General features: G+C 37.0%; 3 protein-coding genes across 3 annotated transcripts in view; 2 read left to right on the top strand and 1 right to left on the bottom strand.

The window, feature by feature from the left end:
- The first annotated feature begins 3,247 nt into the window (after positions 1-3,247).
- On the top strand, positions 3,248-4,782 carry LOC115234504 (serine/threonine-protein kinase fray2-like). Its single transcript, XM_029805638.1, has 2 exons — positions 3,248-4,642; positions 4,714-4,782. Exons 1-2 carry the CDS (start codon positions 3,248-3,250, stop codon positions 4,780-4,782), a joined length of 1,464 nt encoding a protein of 487 aa, XP_029661498.1.
- A 202-nt stretch (positions 4,783-4,984) lies between these two features.
- The window catches only part of LOC115234503, a 79,225-nt gene continuing 66,200 nt past the window's right edge, over positions 4,985-18,009 (top strand). The window contains exon 1 of the mRNA XM_029805637.1: positions 4,985-6,439. Coding sequence (XP_029661497.1) covers positions 4,985-6,439 — 1,455 coding nt within the window. The remainder of the gene's footprint in view (positions 6,440-18,009) is intronic.
- LOC115234500 (retinol dehydrogenase 12-like) lies at positions 9,609-14,244 on the bottom strand. The gene is made up of 6 exons (XM_029805633.1): positions 13,996-14,244; positions 13,095-13,176; positions 12,578-12,882; positions 12,342-12,461; positions 10,401-10,617; positions 9,609-10,328 (listed from the first exon to the last, which is right to left on the bottom strand). Exons 1-6 carry the CDS (start codon positions 14,111-14,113, stop codon positions 10,184-10,186), a joined length of 987 nt encoding a protein of 328 aa, XP_029661493.1. The 5' UTR covers positions 14,114-14,244; the 3' UTR covers positions 9,609-10,183.

Raw genomic sequence — 18,009 nt, 5'->3', positions numbered from 1 at the left:
GCCGAGGATTCGTTATCGATATCACGAGCTGAATCGCGACGAGTGCCTATGGACGATAAATCGTGATAATCACCGCAAATCGTAGTCACCTTCGTGCATCGCACGCTAGTGCGCGCGTAGAAGATTCGGGTCAGTGCATTCGCGGAAACACCTGAATTTTGCAGTACCGTTAATTACATCGGCTAGCACCTCGCATTCCTGGAGTGCAAGCGCGGCAAGCATTTCATCGAAATTAATATTCCCTAGTGGCAAGTTCAATCTTCGTTCTCATTTGTATATTACGTAATGCATGACATAATTAAAACCTATTAAAAAATTTTTGAGAAAAATTTATTTTTGCCGTCTCTGGCGTATCTCCCTTTTTTATCATACTGCTTTCATTATCCATGTTTCTGCTTTTTCATTTTAGTAATCTCTGTTCTCCGTTACATATCTCGTGACATGAGGCATAAATTTATTTTAATATGTAATTACTTCTCACAGAATGATACAAATTTAATAAATTTCTAAAGAAATCTACCTTTACGAGGAACACTTTTGCAATTGCGCAAAGCGCGTTATAAATAAAGCTAATTAGAATTGAATCAATCTATAATTTTGTCGAATACTCACTTACAGTTCTACTGTTTCAAAGGTCGAACTCACCCATGCTATGAATGACTCCCATACGTTTCATTACGACGCGGTGGGTTACGCGTTATCTGCCATCTAAAAGTAGAATTCCAGCCGGGGGGCTTCAATACATATAGCGTATACATATGTCTGTGTGTGTGTGTGTGTGTGTGTGTGTGTTCGCGTGGGAATCATTAGAGCTCCAGTATAACATCGTAATACAGCACGAAAAGCCACGACAGTTTAATTCAATTTACGCCGCTCGCGCGCGCGGTCTTACCGTTCTCGTGTGAATTGCAACTACCCTCCCCGTGGGGGTCGACAATGTTCGCCGAGTCTGCGTGCGATTTCACGTTTAATATTTACTTGACGCATTTACCGTTTTTAGCGAGACTGCCGAATTATATCGATGCACCGATCGTTACCGCGCAACGAATCGTGATTAAATGGAATAAAACTCACCATCCCTTTTTTGCACGTTTTGCGAATATTGTACATTATCCGATTGCATCCCCCTTCTTCTCTTTCTCCCCTCGTTCCATCCTTTTATCGTTCAATGTTTTATGAATATTTACCGCCGGGTCGACCTTTATTCACGTCGGATGATACATCGTCGCTGAAAACCAATTGTTTGCGAAAATACGCAATTTGCATTGATCCGAACGGCATTTCCGATAAGCAGCATGGTTTTTCGCATTTTCGTTTAAACTTGCTCCATTAAACGCGTTTTGTTTAATTTACATTTCAGGCTTGCGCCGCTACGCATTTAATAACCTCTCATCCTCGTGAGTCAGGTTTTCGAGTCCAATCTTGTTAATTATGTTAATTACATTATCGACGTGCGTTATCGCGATCTCATCTGAGAGATTTTATATCCCAAGGAAAGAGAGAGAAGCGGAATAGAGATTGAAATAAAATTTCAATCAAAGTTTATTTCGATCAAATTCCAATCAAAATTTATTTTCTGTTCATGAGGAAATAATTTATGTCTGTTGTTTCATTACGTTTTCTGTCAATATTTTAGTATTGTTTTGAAATATTTTAGTTTAAATTCCCTTGCGAAATATAATCAATACCAATTTATATACTTATACATATACAGAATAATTTAGTTAAGCTGCTCATCCATATTAATTTTTTTTTTAAATGCTTTACAGGAAAATTGTTAAAAAGAAAATTGTTTTGGCCGGTCTAGGAAAGATATTAATTAGGTATGTGATTAAAAGCAGTTTAGGTGAGTCATTATATTTTATAAAATAACTGCTATTTATATTACTTCAACATATATACTAAATGCATTGATGAAATTTTTTATGATATGATGTAATAATCTGTGACTTAAAGAGACATATTTTTTTATAGAAAAATAACGCTGTTCCGCGTTGCTGGTCTCTCGACGGACATATTAAATTTTGTTAGTCTCTTGAGTTTCTTAACGATTCCACGCACGATCTCAACGGCGGACGTATTATAATATTTACTGTCCCCGAGTTGAGGAACCGAATTAATTCAAACCGGATATCGGTCAACTGCCGGAAATTCCATGAACGACAGAACGTGCCGCCGACGTCGGATCGGGGCAATCGTTACGGAAGCGCACCTTCTGCTATTTATCGCCGATTTCCGGAACGTGGTCGAGTTCGAAATGGCAAATTTTGCCGAGGAAATTTTAACTCTAAATTTAACGTTGTATTATATTACGATACTCATCCCTGGTTTTTGCAACCTGAATTGTGATTTCTCTCGTTCACAAAATTAAAGCGTGTTTTCAAGATTGGCGCGAATTATATTTATATCAGATTTTTTTTGCGATTTATTATTATTTATAGCATTATATTTTTGCCGATTCTCTCGTTGGCAAAACGATGGCTTAGAAAGGTCGGTGTTCGCAAATTAAAGCGGCGCATAATGCGCATGTGAGGTATGTAGTCGAGATGAGGCGGTGCCATTTAGCGGAGCACGCACGTAAATTTCCGGGCTAGGTGAAAAATTAACGAGGAGAACGTTCTTCGCCGGCCGCTTTACGCCGCGCGTCCGCGAGTTTGAGAGTTTATTACGCTAGATTTGCGAAAGCGGTTACTGCACGGAGACCGTTTCCAGTGGATAATTTTTGGTACTCGCTCGGAGCACATTCGGCGGAGCAGTTTTTAGAATTTTACGTGAAGTTAATCGCATTATCAAGGCTGATAAATTATTCGACAAATTGCACGAGTTTCTACTTTTAGTTGCTATCGCGTACCTGGTCATATATTTGAAACAGCAATGTAACTTTTCATATTTAAACAACATAGTCTTTCATTAAACAAATAGAGAATTCCCATGTTAAATAATTTCTTCTGATAAAATACTATTCTATGCTATTACAAAAATAATTGAACTCTTTCTTAATTGTTTAACTTTCTTTTTAAAAAGCGTTTCTCATATAGAATATTTCAATATTTTTTGTCACATAATTTAAAGAGAAATTTTCTCAAGTTCAAAATTTATAAAACAGCCATCCGATATTTTTCCACATTAGATTTTTCTTTTAAATATTCCTGTTTTAATCGCGAAATATTTTTATTTCAGAATCTCGCGTTACCGGTATTCCTTCTCTTCGATAAAACGCGTTTAAGATGCCGCCTTGCGACGGAAGATGAGCGATGAAATAATTTCAAAGTCCAGCAACATTTCCTTCGTCGACGAGGATGCGCCTAATGCGGACAGCGGCGCCTCTCGTCCGATCGCTTCATGGATCACGTCGAAGAGATTGACAAACGCCGAGGCGGGGGACGCGTACTTGCGGAACGTGCGGAGCTTCACGACCTTTTCGGCTTCCGGTCCGTCGGCGATTGCGAGGCGGGACTTGTCGGCGTCTAACGACGGCAAGATGCTCAATCATCGGCGGGAGTCGCTTCAGCAACGTCACGCGCGACAATCGTCCGTCTCGAGGAGAGACCAGAACGAAGAAATCGAGAGCGCTTCGCAGCGCTACGAGAACGTGGTGCTCAGATACCAGAAACCGAGGCCGCAGTCCAAGCGACAGATCAGCCGGGAACATCAGCAGCAGCAGAATAATAACTCGAGCAGCGACGAGAGCGTCGCGAGGAACAAGTCAAAGAGCACCAGCTCGATCGACGCACAATCAGTGAACAATATTCTGGACGAGTACGAGGATCTTGATTATTGCAGATCGTCGGATCTTAGCGACGTGGGCAATATTAACGTGACCAATTTTGAGGCGATAATAATGGATCAACAAAAGCGGCAGCAGCAACAAGAAAGATCAAAGCTATCCGGCACGAAAGTTCAGATTAAATCGATTCCAACGAGGGAGAAGATTCAACCAGTATTAAAGGTGAACCAGCAGACTCAGGTGAGACAGCGTTCGCGGGACAGACAGAAGGATTCCAGCAAAGCGCATCAACAGGATAATTGCCGCGCCTCGTCGCCGACGACGATGGATACGATCGACATCGGTCGCTCGAAGATGCCCGAGATGTTGCTACGCAGAGGAGAGGTTCAGAAGCGGGTGGACGAATGGCTGAATCAGGCGCACAATCAGAACTTTCCGTTGTCTCCTCGCGAAAAACCCCTAACAAGGTCCAACAGCAGCGCCGAACAAAAGAGCCAGCGAAGATATCGCGTCCAGGACTCGCGATCGCGTTCGATCGACGAGGCGAAAAGTAAATTGAACGGTGGAGCCTCGTCGAGTTATGACGATCTGACTCGGATGGATCATAAGATGGAGCGTGGCAAGCCGGACAGAGTGAATGTTGGCGTCAACACCAGCAGAGGCACATACAAAGAATATTTGGCGATGAGGAACAAAGTGAAGCAGCAGGATTACGGTTTCGGTGCTCAATCGAACATTGCGTCGTCGAAATCTAGCGATTCCAATCCGGCTTCCAGAATCCCTCAGAGAGAGCCCTTAGGTTCGAGCTTCAGGTCTAGACGTGCCGAAATAAATTCGGAAGAAAAAAACTCGGCTGACGGCAGGATTACGAATTTAGTGAAGACAAGAGGCGAATCTAATTACGGTAGAACAACCGTTAATAGTTCCAAGATGACCGAAGAGTCTACCGTTACATCAACAACAACGACGTCAATTATTTCCTGCAGAAAGCCATCGCTGAAGCGTTCTGGGAATGGCGCGGATCAGAATTGTGCGGTAGCACGTTCGCTCGTTAAGGAGGAGACGGATTCGCGCTTGCCGCGCGGAGCAGGCTTCTCGAAGGGCCCACTGTCGACCGGCAACCTTGGTGACCAAGGTGAGCTGATCTCACCAAATAAGGACGGAGAAAGTAGGCGACCAGCTGCTGCGGCGAGCGGGCCGACGCCGCGGCTTGCCGCCGCTGCCGCCGATAAAGCGGTCGAGGCGATCTGTAAATCGATGGAAGCGCCGACGAGTTGCGCCGCCGACCATCCCCGAGACAACTCGCCGAGAATCACTTCGATAGAATCGGGAATGGCGATTGAATCACGACGTCGATTACAGATTTCCAGCGACGTTCGTAGGGAGGCCAGATCGATCGATCAATCGCGACATGAGCAACCGAGCTACGGTTTGACAGTTGGCGCTCACGTGCGGGCTTTTCAAGGTCAAGCGGAGTCGCGCAGCGGTCTAAGAATCAGATGTCATCAGGTCGGAACATCAATGGAGATCAGAAAGCCACCGGTCTTTTCGCGCAAAGATCTCGCCGCGTCTTCTTCGCGAGACGTCGAAACACAGGATCTAACAAAGGCGTCGATCGATGTGTCTTCGTCGAGCTTTAAGCCGAACAATCGAGCCTACATCGCGACGAGCGATCCGCAAAAATCGAATGAGCAGAACGCCACGGGATCCAAGGTCGCAATCTGCGAGGCCGTCCCGTGTGGTAAAATCACGCGTTATACCTCACCCGATCACGTGGAGAGGATTTATGAGCGTAGTCTGCAACCGCAAGTGATCCATGCGGACGATCTTGAATCGATACTTCGACCTTCGCTACAAGTGTCGCCTTACGGTGAAAGAATCAGCGCTACCAGATCGGATAGTGACTCGCCCGTCAAGGAAACGTCGTCGATTCTTGAGGACGAATCGTTCGACAGAATCGGCGAGGAGATTGGCTTGAAGCAGTGCCTGAAGGTGCAGCAGAGTCTGCCGAACGGTAGATCAAGAGAATCGGCGGATAAGAGAAAGGACAATTCGTCGAATTATGCCAAGGACCAGCAACATCTGGTTGTCTTTAACGAGCCCGCGAGGACTTTCGCGACTTTCCAAACGACATCACCTTGTCAGGGTAATGTCAAGTCAAGTGTCCAATCTCGATCTTCGGAGATGAAGGAATCTAAGGAAGAAATTAAACAAAATTCAGACGAGGCAACGATGATTCTTCAGGATCTAATAATTGGCTATCAAAACGCGTCGCGAGAGGATCAGGATCGACTGATGATCCATTCGCGGGAAAATAGCAATCTATCAACTGCTACAATTCCTATCGATGAACTAGAGAATCAAAGAAGTTCAAGGTCAAAGAGTGAAGGAGAATCTTCTCGGAATAAACTTCAGTTTAGTGAAAAGTCGCAAGACCGCGTTGAAGAGACAACGAAGAATGCTGAAGAGCGTGGTGCGGTGATCAATGAAGTTCTTGTTAAAAATCTGCGATTTGAGCAAGATTTGCCGGAAATTCCGGCCGAAACAAAAGTGGATCATAGTGTTCAGCCGGTGAATTTTCATAATATTCTGTGCGACGATTACGAGAACGAGAAGTTGAGGAACAAAAAAATATATATGACGAAGGAGGAGATACATCACCAGAGACTAATAGATATGCTGAAGAAGGGGGACTTGGAGGCGCTAAAGACGGTGAGTGACAAAGACATTTAATATTTTTTATATTAGATTAGCGACTTATGTCAGTTGGCAATTTTTTTTTTATCGAGATGTTAAATCTTTATTCAACACTTTAAAAGGATTGATAGTACTTCACTACAATGCCATTACATAGTAATGGAATTTATTATGTTTTCGTATAATCGACATAAAAAATAAATTGCATTAAACAAACAGCATATATTCATCAACAGTGATTTACAAATCACCGCTGCCAAAAAAATACGAATTTATCCGGCGGCTGAAATTCAATCCTGACGAATCGACAATGCGCGGTTCGGTTTTCGTATCGATTGTTTCTCCTGCCGCGAAATATGTATCTCGTTTTAATCGCGATAAAACTTGCTGACAAGATATGCTTGACAATAAACCAATAATTACGCGCGCGCCGCTACGCGATAGTCTGCGCGATGAATCCGCGGGCTCTTTCGGTATAATTACAAGCCCGGCGTAATAATCGAGGTTGCTCGTTTTCATTCGGCTCTTTATTCCGATCAGGTAATAAATACGCCAAATTGCTATTACACAATGACACGATGCCGTTTACGTGTTGCCGCATTGTCACACAATGAATGTCCAGTTATTTAACACAGTGCGAATTCTAATTTTATGACACAACGAATAGAATTAATCGAGCTAATCATAAAAAACCACAAGTAGATGTGTAAATAGTTATTAGCTAATTATTCCCATCTATTTATAGAGATTATAAGTCATTCTGAATTGCTTTATATAAGTTGTTTATAAATCGAGCTAATTATGATAATGAGATACTGCAGTATCCAATAAAATTAAAATTAAAAACCATTTCAAAGTTATAGGAAAACGATAAATAATCATATAAATAGTGTTTGTGATCGGTAAATTATCTCGGCTAGTGTGAAGACTAAGATCCATAATACAACGAGCAGTGCGTCTTTATGCGAGTTGTAAAAGATGGATCATCGACCTAAGCGGCTTGTAAGATGCGCAAAATGTCGCCGGCAGTAATCATGCGTCACTTAGTAATGTCGCGTGTCATAAAAGAACATTGTGACGTAATGTAATTATCAAGTTTCAGCGTCGCGGTCGCCATAAACGTGATGTAATGGGGTTCGCGTGCGGCCCGAATGTCTCGGTATATCAAATTTTCCCCGAGGAAAGAGGGGGGGGGGGAGTAATATCTCATTTCCGGTGCGGGGAATGTAGGTGTAGGGTGCGAAAGGATAATTCGCCAGACGCGATTTGGGATATGCGAGATTTGTACCATCGGTATTTCGCTAATCGATACTTTGATATCGATGTCGATGAGACACATTATTTCATCGCTGTCTCCATCGGATCGAAAAATAATTTTTTACAGCATATAAAAGGAATTTCAATAAAAACTCCGGATTCGGTATGTTTACGCTGAAAAAAAGCTTTTTTTTAAAGTCTTCAAAAAATACTCGTAAAAACATATTTTTCAATTTCGCATGTATCAACAGAGAGAGAAAGGAAGAGAGCGAGATTTCTTTAATATGGACTAGCCTTTGACACAAATATTAACTTTGTTTCGAAGGCATCGTGTAGTTGCATGACGGATAAATACCGCGAATATACAACGACACGTACGTATGCGCCATGTACTCGCATCTCGAATGAAGCCGCTCGTAAACAAAGCTCGCAAAGGATAAAAGCGCGAGTGGTAAAAACGTGCGCGAAACACGTAGGGCAAAGATTTAAATAACTGGCACGAGCGAGTCGAGAGCAAAAGGAGACTCGTACATATCCCGACGAAGGCGACTCTGGACATTGCTCGTGACTGTTCTTAAAGGTGCACGAAGGAGAGGATTTCTCGACTCGTCGTGTAAGAAATAAGGGTGACCGTGGTGGACCGAGAGTGAGAGATAGAGAGACGAATATCCGAGAGTGGAAAAGAGAGAGCCGCACGATTTATGATTCGACCCAGCTGGGAACCTAGCATAAGGTATGCGGTTCATAGTACGCTTTAACGCGCAAGAAAGGTGCAATAAATTGTTCCGCGCGTGCAAATGCGTCTCGAGAACCGGGGGTAAATGCGAGACTCGCCCTTAACGAGATTCGCAGGACGAGGTCACTCTTCCTCCTTTCCTTGCAACGTTGACCTTCAAAGACGTGACGAACTCATTTCCCTTCTAACGTGCTTTTATACGTCGTTGATGGAACACGGAAAATTTTCTGTTACCTACTATTACACGTACACGTATGCAATTTCATATCTTTCTATTATACATATATTGAAAAAAATAACGATATAAAATACAATTACCCATATTTTCCAGATATTGCTTGTCTATAAAAAAAAAATGAAGTCGAAAATAACTAGGAATTTAAATTCTATCAAACTCAACTTCTTTCTCAGCTCTATTTTTACCTTAATATAATAATATAACAAATCTGAAAATGTTTTTCGTAATAAAAAAAAATCAAATAAACCATAAATGGGATTCGAAAATAATTAACCGTTATATCACAGAATCGTCTACCATTTTTCTCCGGCGAATATTGCGATGCACAAATTCTGAACGTGACACGCGAGATAAGTGGCGCAATTTCTGCAACCGTCGTTATACGCGACGAAACGTATCGTCGCGGCGCATGCATCAACGATTTATCATCCGCGCGATGCGGCTCTCTCAAAAGTTCATCTAGCTGCCCGCGAAAAGGGCATTCGCCTTCGCGAATCGCCAGCATTGAATCGGTCGTAAAGGAGATATTTACTTGCGAGCGTTAATGGGAGAGATTATTGCGACGGTTTTCTCTGATTCAAAGCGAATGCAGATCTCTTTTCGCTCTCCCTCGGGTCTCGATTAAGCTCAAACGCATTGTCAACTGCAATCCCTCGTTTTGAGAGGATCTATATATATATATTCGGTGTAAACCGTATATCCTGGCAATTCTCGCGACAGCCTTGAAATCTCGGTATGCGTTTTAATAACAATTGTGTATAATAGGAATTATTCGATATAATATGGAAAATATATATTTATTGCTAAACATTTTATATTTAATTACACAATATTATCGAAAGGTATCTTGATATGATAAGATGCTTCATATCTTTTCCGTTACTTAATGTCTCTAGAAAAAAGGCTTTTCATAGAATTTTATATCGTAGGCTTTCTTATCTTCCTCTGCTTTCGTGACGTGGGTCAAACAGATAAGACCATCGGTGTTATCCGAAAATATCAAGAAAATATCAAGAAAAAATTAAGAGATTTTGATAAGGACACCCACAAAGCCATTATAAGATCAAGAATTTTCTTTGGTGCGATATAACGGTTATTAAAATTACAAAAAATTAAAAGCCATTTTTTTTATTAGGTATTATAATTTTTATGCGATAGAATGATATCAATATATATAATATAATATCAATATTTAGAAAGTATTTTATCAATATACATATGTATATGTGTATATTTAGAAATATTACATATAACTTGCTGATGCATAATTTTATGCTTCTTTCACTTTGTTTTCTTTTCGCATCTATTTAGACCCACATACCATTGGAGAAAGAAACAGATGGACATCGTAAATATGCATATATCTATGTCGTTTTCTAATTAGATATAAATATTCATTACGACTTATAAAATAGTATCGTCGATACTTTCAAACTGTGTATTAAGGTCAATAGAGTTACACGTTTATAAAATTTACTATATAGGCTTCGTTTTTAACAATGCGATATGTAACCAATGCAATACCTCTTTACGATATTTGGCGTGAAACGGTTTGCAGAAATGTAGTAAGATCTTCTTCTGGCTTTAAATGCAGAAGCTTGCAGGATGCATTCCACAAGTTTTTAGCGTATTCATCATTGCTCGCTTTCCTTCGTTGATTGGCGGTTTCATCTGCTCTACCTGCACATGGCGGGTGATCCGCGAATTATGGGACACCCTGTATATAACATATAGCATGTTCTCACGAATAATAAAGTCCAGTCTCGTTAGCCGCTTTTTCATCCACTGAACAATATATCGTTGTCTGTGCTCCTTGTTCAACATTCTTAAACAAAAGCCACGTTAAAAAATTATAAGCAAAACCTGTACCTAGAAATAGAGTATTACTGGCGTGCCGACTTATCTCCGTTGGTATAAGACCAGGATGCAAAGAATATACGTTAATTCCGTGAATATTTGCTTCTGCAAATTGAAATAATATTTTATTTATTTAATCCATCTGTTTCACTTTTTTTCTTTTGCCAAATTATTAATGACTATACAGTTCGACAAAAAAAAAAGAAAAAGACAAACCGTTTTCCATAGTCTTTTTGATGCTGAATACACAGACTTCTATATAATATACTAAATTGCTAACAGCGATATGACAAGTGAAGCCAGCGCAGCCATTTACAATTGGGCAGAATATATATATATATATTATATAAAATAATAAATTAAAACAACTACTGAAGAATGTACAGATTGTAGCATATTTACTGGGAATCCAATTTTGTTTTTTTATCGCATTCAACCAGGCTGTCAATCGATTTTTATCTTTGAAGAGAACGCTGCAATATTATTTCATAAAAGTTTTGATTTATAAATATTTGATGCATATTTAATAACACATAAAAATAGTTAAAGTTTCTAAAAAAATTAGAGAAACAGATTACATGTACTTACTGAAAAAAAATTTATATTTCTTTCTTTAGAATATCTATTTAAACAGCCAAATATGCTACACAAGTCATTGGCATTTTTATTCTTATATGTGCACTATATACACTTGATATTTTTAGTTCATTTCTATTTTTTTTTAAATGTTTTAAACGTATACGTTTAAAAAATGAATGAATGATGTTTGAATGACATCAATTGATCAAATATCGAATTCATATCGATATTTTGCCCAATTGTAAATAACTGCTCTTGTTTCACATGTTTATTATATGAAATATAGCCGTTTTAGCTCTAATATGTTATATAGAAGTCTATGGCTGAATACAATCTCGTTTTCCAAATGATTCCATTACGTCACAATTTTGAGAAATCTGCATTTAAAAAAACAAAAGAGACTATTTTAATGTATTTTATGATATAATAGTTATGACATGCAACTTGTTAGAGAAATTTTATTGCAATCAAGATGAAGTATGTTGTTAGGACTTTCAATCTTTAAAAAGAATTTTTTGTCAGGTTGATAAAATATTCATGGTTAAATATGAGGTCTTTTAAATTATATTCAATCTTGAGTTTTTTAAACTGCTGAATACGAATCCAATGCAAAATTGACAAATTTAAATGGTGGAATTAATATAGATATTAAATCAAAAAATATTTGGATTTTTGCAAAAATTGCAAAATATATATTATATATATGCAAAAATTTATATATATATTTTGAATTTGCCAATTTTGACATTAGATTTGTATTCAGTGATCTGAAAAACTCTTAAATGTGCATAAACTCAATCAAAAACTACTTGATAGATTCTCAACGATCTAATTTACAACTTTTCCGCAATAAACCCGATATTTAACCATGAATATCTTATCAACCATAGTCGACACAAAACATTCCTTTTGGAGGTTGAAAGTCTTAATATACTTTATTTTGGATGCAATAAAACTTCTCCAACACTTTGCATATCGCGTAGCTATAATATCCAAAATACACTAAATAGCTGTTTTTGCAACTTTAACTGCAAGTTTCTCAAAATTGTGATGTGATTGAGCGATTTGGACAACGGAATCGCAATCATAAAAAAACTATGGAAAACGGTTAGTCTTTCTCTGGTGTTAAAAAAAAGTTATTTTTTGTTATATTGTGTTATTAACCATCAATTAGTAATTAAAAAATTGTAGTCATCTTTCTATAAACTATTTTACGAATCATTATAAAATATATATTTGTTTAATATTACTTGTCAATCGACGAGCGAGTTCCTTTGTAAACAGAATGTTTGCCAGTTTACTTTGCGTATAACTTTTAATTGAAGTGTAAGATTTCTCCAGATTAATATCATCGAAATCTATGTCACCCACTATAATAGAATGCTTCTGTTATAGTTATGTTTAGAGTAAACAAAGTTCGGATAAGAATATGTTCTTATTTTTTCAGTAAATGATAAAACTGGTATCACGCAATATCGATACATACAAATATAAGCAATTGATGATACATTAACTATTCTGCAACCGGGGGAAGACGATTGCATTTTTGGCATCAGTAGAAGCGTCAAAAGAAAATGGCCAAGATGATTCGTTTGTAATGTCGTTTCAATTCCATCCTCTGTTTTCTCGTACGGAAGCATAGCCACACCAGCATTGTTTACAAGGATATGAATGGCTGCTTCTTTCGTTAGTAAATTTTTAGCGCAATCTCTCACGCTTTTCAAACTAGCTAGATTGAGAGAATAAATTACAAGCTCGCCCGCAATATTTTGATACTCATCCTTTTTAATTCTAAAAAACACAAGAGATAGTCTTCTAGATTAAATTGTTTTCTTATTTGTTACGCAAAAATTTCATATAAGAAGTAAAATAAAAAAGAATAAAAGAAAAAGGGTTTCTTTCTAATTGGTGATTAACGCGGCTCCTAAAATAAATAATGACCGCTAATTTATTTGGTTCTTATAATATGATTTTAATTAACTAATATGATTTTATATATTTACCTTGAAGGTGGATTATTTTTTATATCTACGACTGCTTCGTTTGCCTTTTCCATATTTCTACAGGCCAAAATTACTCTAGCACCTAAATGCACAAGTTTGTTCATGTTTGAATATTTATAAAACCTTAGTTGTAGGATAAATATCACAATTAAAAAAAATTATATCTTATTTATATCACTAATCAAATTTTCTAAATTAAAAAATTCTGTATTAGATCATGCGAAGGAGACAAAAGGCAATCAAGAGTCAGCGCGGTAATTTGTGCGCTATGTTTTATTATAATCAAATTACATTGATATTTTACCTAAGTGATAGACACAATCACAAAAAGCATACGTTTTGGTTCTTTTTTTGGACCATCTTCTCGAACATCCGTGTGTAACATTTGTCTTCTGTACAATATGGGTGACTCACTCAAGTTCGATATATTTGTATTGCCAGTTGTTTTTTTAATGTAGTATATTTTATCGGACAGTCTCTTTCTATCTTGAAATCCCATTATATAATATTTACCTTCTGACAACATGGATGACTTACTCTTGTTCTGCGTATTATTACTATTACATTTTTGATATAATATATTCTATATACTTTAAAATAATTGTACTGAAGATGGTACAAAACAGGATCGAAACATACGCTTTTTGTGATCTATCACTTAAGCTAAAATATCAATGTAATTTAATTATAATAAAACATATACGCACAAATTACCGCGCTAGCTCTTGATTGCCTTTTGTCTCCTTTGCATGATATATTCATAAGAGTCTTTATTAGTTTATTTTGATCTGTATTAAATATTATATATTGTATTATATAAATCTCTTCTGTATTATAATTCTCTCATTAAAAAAGAAAATTCAAAGTTCTAGGATAAATTATCATTTCTTCAATATATTACCTCTTCCATAAAAATCTCTGGCAGTCTCCTTACCAATACCGCCACTTGCTCCTGTTATCACTACAGTTTTGCCGTCAAGTCGTGCATTACTTGTACACATTTTCGTATAAAACCACATTTTCTTACTTATGATGCTTCCAGAATATTATTAATACACAATTAATTATGTTGATTTTACTCACACGATTTCACTGATCTCGCTCTTTTCCGACTATGGAATGTGCTCAATAAACATTCTTCATTTTCTTATATACTGCCCTCGTCACAAGTGATAGTTGCGCATTAAATCTGCGCAGATAAGATATGTTTACTACTATTTCTCGTTTTCTTAAAAGTATATGTATGTATATATATATATGTATGTATGTATATGTTTATATATATATATATAGGGGAAAATAGAGTAAAACCGAGTAGGGACGGGTCAAACCGGTTATATCTGTTTTTTCGTGATAAATATTACTATCTTTGGCTAACTCGTGTTATATTAGCTGTAGATTGATGTCATCATTATTTTAAGATGAATCGTGCCCATGCGCACACGATATTTGTTTTTTTGAGAGGAGTTCACAATTTTTGGGCCAAAAAAGATCGATATCGGGACAACAATTGCCAACTTTCTTTAACTTATTATTAAAATTATTAAGAAATATAAGAAAGTGACGTTTGATTTTTCAAGCATATTGTGCAAGTTTTTGTAAAAAATCACAAAAATTATTTAGGATCATATTGTTTACTTTTATCATTACTTCGCACTTGAAAAATACGAGATTTATTTGTGCCGAGTATTTGTTGATATAAAAGATCGATATGTAATATTCCGAATGAAATGCATGCGATTGCCGCAACTAGGCATTTTACTATGGATGCAAGTACGCGATCGATTGAATTCGCGCAAAATTCATTGGACGACGCAAACCCTCGAGATGTCGGGTCATATACTCGCTCTTTGTAAATTGCATCAAACAGCTCGGGCTCGTAAATTTACATGATGGAGAAGGGACTCGATGAGGATATGCGTATGCCTAGGTCAACTCTGGATTGATGATGTTCGTGCACACTTACAGCGTACTGCTTATATAAAGCTGCGTGCAAACTTGAGCAAACATGCGGAGCGCACCGGTATGTATACACCAAAATAGACTCTCAAGATTTCGCAAAACGCTGCGAGTATTTTTACGCAAGATATTGTGTAATATCGTATATATATATATATAGTAAAATCTAATATAAGCAGTACGATGTTTTTTTATTCACTACTCTACGCTACGAATGAATGGAACGTCATAAAAAACATATGCATACACATACATAGAGTAGAAAAAACATCAACCTCAATCTTTGACCATATATATATATATGTACGCAGCTGTACATGCAGATGTATAACCAGATTGATGCATGTGCTTAAACATGTAACTTGCATTAAGCATGCCATTACAAATGCAAGACTGGTATATATACATCGTATACATATATCTATAATATTATGTAGAACATCGATTATTTGTGATTTACATAACAAAAGTGATATAATTCACAGAGTAATTCAAAAGTCAATGTAAAAATTGTTAGGGGTGGTAGAAGGGGGTAAAACAAACATTTGTTGTCAAACAGCATAGGATTGGCGTCTTAAAATTGTTGTACTGAATCACTCTGTAGATGCTATGAAATATAATGATAGAATTCACGTTATAGATATTGTAAAATATAATATTATTCAACTATACACAATATATTTTCCCGTTTTTAAAAAATAAATTGTTGAAGTTTTTTTACGTGCAAATCGATATTTATATATGACACAAATTTTATATTCTACAAGTATAAAGTGAGATATGTGAGCAAAAATAATAAAAATATTAAGTTAGGCCTTTCCGTTTTCAATTCCTTTATATGAAATATTATGTTTATAATGTTATAAGACTTTATAGCAAAGAATTTAATATAGCCTAAAATTTCAGTGTTTCTATATAAAACGATATTACGATTTGGAACATTAAAGATATTTGGTATTTCCAGAGTGATGCGTTGTTTTAATACTCGACATTAATTAAGTAATCAGTTTCGATTCTGTTACTAATAAAAATATGTACATAATACGTAATACAATTTCCATTCGCCATTTGCAACGGTATTTGGTAATAATTAGTTAAATCTTTTGAATTATAATTTCATCTGCTAATAAGATCTGCTTGAATAATCATCGGATTAAATCACCGTGTGTATATTATGATAAATTTTCGTGAGAGAAAGAATAGCGGGAAAAGATGCCACATTTAGCAGCGACCTGTTTTAGCGTATAGTGTTTTACGATGATACATGAAGAAGTGAAATGTAGGCTAGCGGTGAATGTAATCGAGGACATTGGAATGCGAACGTGCATGAATACTAACACACACGTATGTACGCGAGTGACCCTCGTGTAAATACACGAGCCGTATTGTATAATGGTGCGCGCGGCATATGTGCCAATCAGATGATACGCTGCGGGATACGAGATAATTGTCATGTGAGATTTCGGCATATTATTCCCTAATTATATGCGTCAGTATCATCGATATCTCTGATCATTTGCAATGTAATTGGTAATTGTAACATAATTGTAATATAATCTATTTTGTCCTCAATTATTTATCCTTAATTAAGCAGAGATGATTAAGATAATATGAATTATGTAAAGATATATAGAGATAAAAATGCTTATAAAAAAATATATGAAAGTAAAGATAAATGAGAAAGAGAGAGAAAGAGAGAAGATAAATAAAAGTCCTAATTTATATATAAGATTAATAAATATTGGAGATAGTTTAAATGTTTGAATTCTCTTTTTAATCTAATCGAATATTTACAGGTGAATAAAAGTGAGATCAAGTAAAACTATTATTAATTATTAAAATTTTATCTAATCTTGGATAGAAATAATTTTCGGTTGAATTACTTGCACTTGTGCCACTCGATTACCCTTCTCAATTCATCATGACAGGAGCAACGGCGGCGATGCAGCCAGCGATAGTGTAGATATAAACGGAGCTCGTTAGCGTTCTAAGGTCAAGTACCGATCGTCGTTCAAGCATGAAAGAATTCTTGACTACGTGGAGGTATTGCCAAGGCTGAAGTAAACAGGTGTGCAAAATTTACGAGCGCTACTGCAAGAGAGACTTCATACATTTCATTGTGTCATGCTCTCCTTGAAATATTATTTGCCTTTTATGCAATATTTTCGTTTTTTTTTTTTTAAGATCAAAGATTTTCCATCTCTACGATCGATGCTATTTTCTTTTAATCGCAGATATTAGAAAATAGATATAAAAGTTGCAGAATATCAATTACGGTGAATGATAACCTTATTATTAAAAGCGCCCGGAATTTTAATTAATCAAATCAGAGATATACTATTATATTATTATACTCTCTTTTGATAAGCTTTTACTATCATCTCGAATTAAGTTTTACGCAATAATAGTAATAATTATAGTTTCACGAGAATATAATCAATTGTATTTCGATTTTAATTGTGTTATCGAGGATTTCGTGCGATATATTCAAAGAATTAAAAACACGTTGTCCACAGTAGATTACGAGAACATCAAGTTCAATAGTCTCTGGATCAATGAAGGGGAACAGAGAATTTATCCGCGTGTTTAATCGCCGATAATATAACAGAGAATTCTATTCTCAATTCTATTAAATTTTCTATTGAATTCATAATTCTATTCAATTCGGTGTCTCTCGTTCTATTGATCTCTCCCGCGGAGAAGAACAGGACTCTCGTCTCAAGCGAGCAAGAGCCCTTTACACGACGAACGCTCTACGCTATTTAGAAATCTACTCGAACGCACAAAGGGATGTCATCTCTCTCGATGCGAAGGTGGCGATGCCATGCCCGAGCCCGAGTGCTCTCTCGTGCCACGCACAGCACGTGCGTGTCGCGACGCACACGCATCGGTGGTTGGGTAGTTCGCCCACCAATTGTCAACTTTCAATGACGCGGGTCGAATAACACCGGCAAAC

The sequence above is a fragment of the Formica exsecta genome, unplaced genomic scaffold (genome assembly GCF_003651465.1).
Source record: "Formica exsecta isolate Colony F162 unplaced genomic scaffold, ASM365146v1 scaffold2, whole genome shotgun sequence".
In the NCBI taxonomy this organism is placed as follows: Eukaryota; Metazoa; Arthropoda; class Insecta; order Hymenoptera; family Formicidae; genus Formica; species Formica exsecta.
The sequence above is the reverse complement of the archived record's forward strand: the minus strand, read 5'-3'. Positions and strand labels throughout refer to the sequence as shown.

Coding starts and splice junctions, on each gene's coding strand:
- LOC115234504 (XM_029805638.1), top strand. CDS start 3,248: ATGAGCGATGAAATAATTTCAAAGTCCAGCAACATTTCCTTCGTCGAC. Junction 4,643..4,713: donor CTAATTACGGTAGAACAACC/GTTAATAGTTCC, acceptor TATTTCCTGCAG/AAAGCCATCGCTGAAGCGTT.
- LOC115234500 (XM_029805633.1), bottom strand. CDS start 14,113: ATGTGGTTTTATACGAAAATGTGTACAAGTAATGCACGACTTGACGGC. Junction 12,883..13,094: donor AAAAATAATCCACCTTCAAG/GTAAATATATAA, acceptor TGTGTTTTTTAG/AATTAAAAAGGATGAGTATC. Junction 10,618..12,341: donor ACTCGCTCGTCGATTGACAA/GTAATATTAAAC, acceptor TTCAATTTGCAG/AAGCAAATATTCACGGAATT.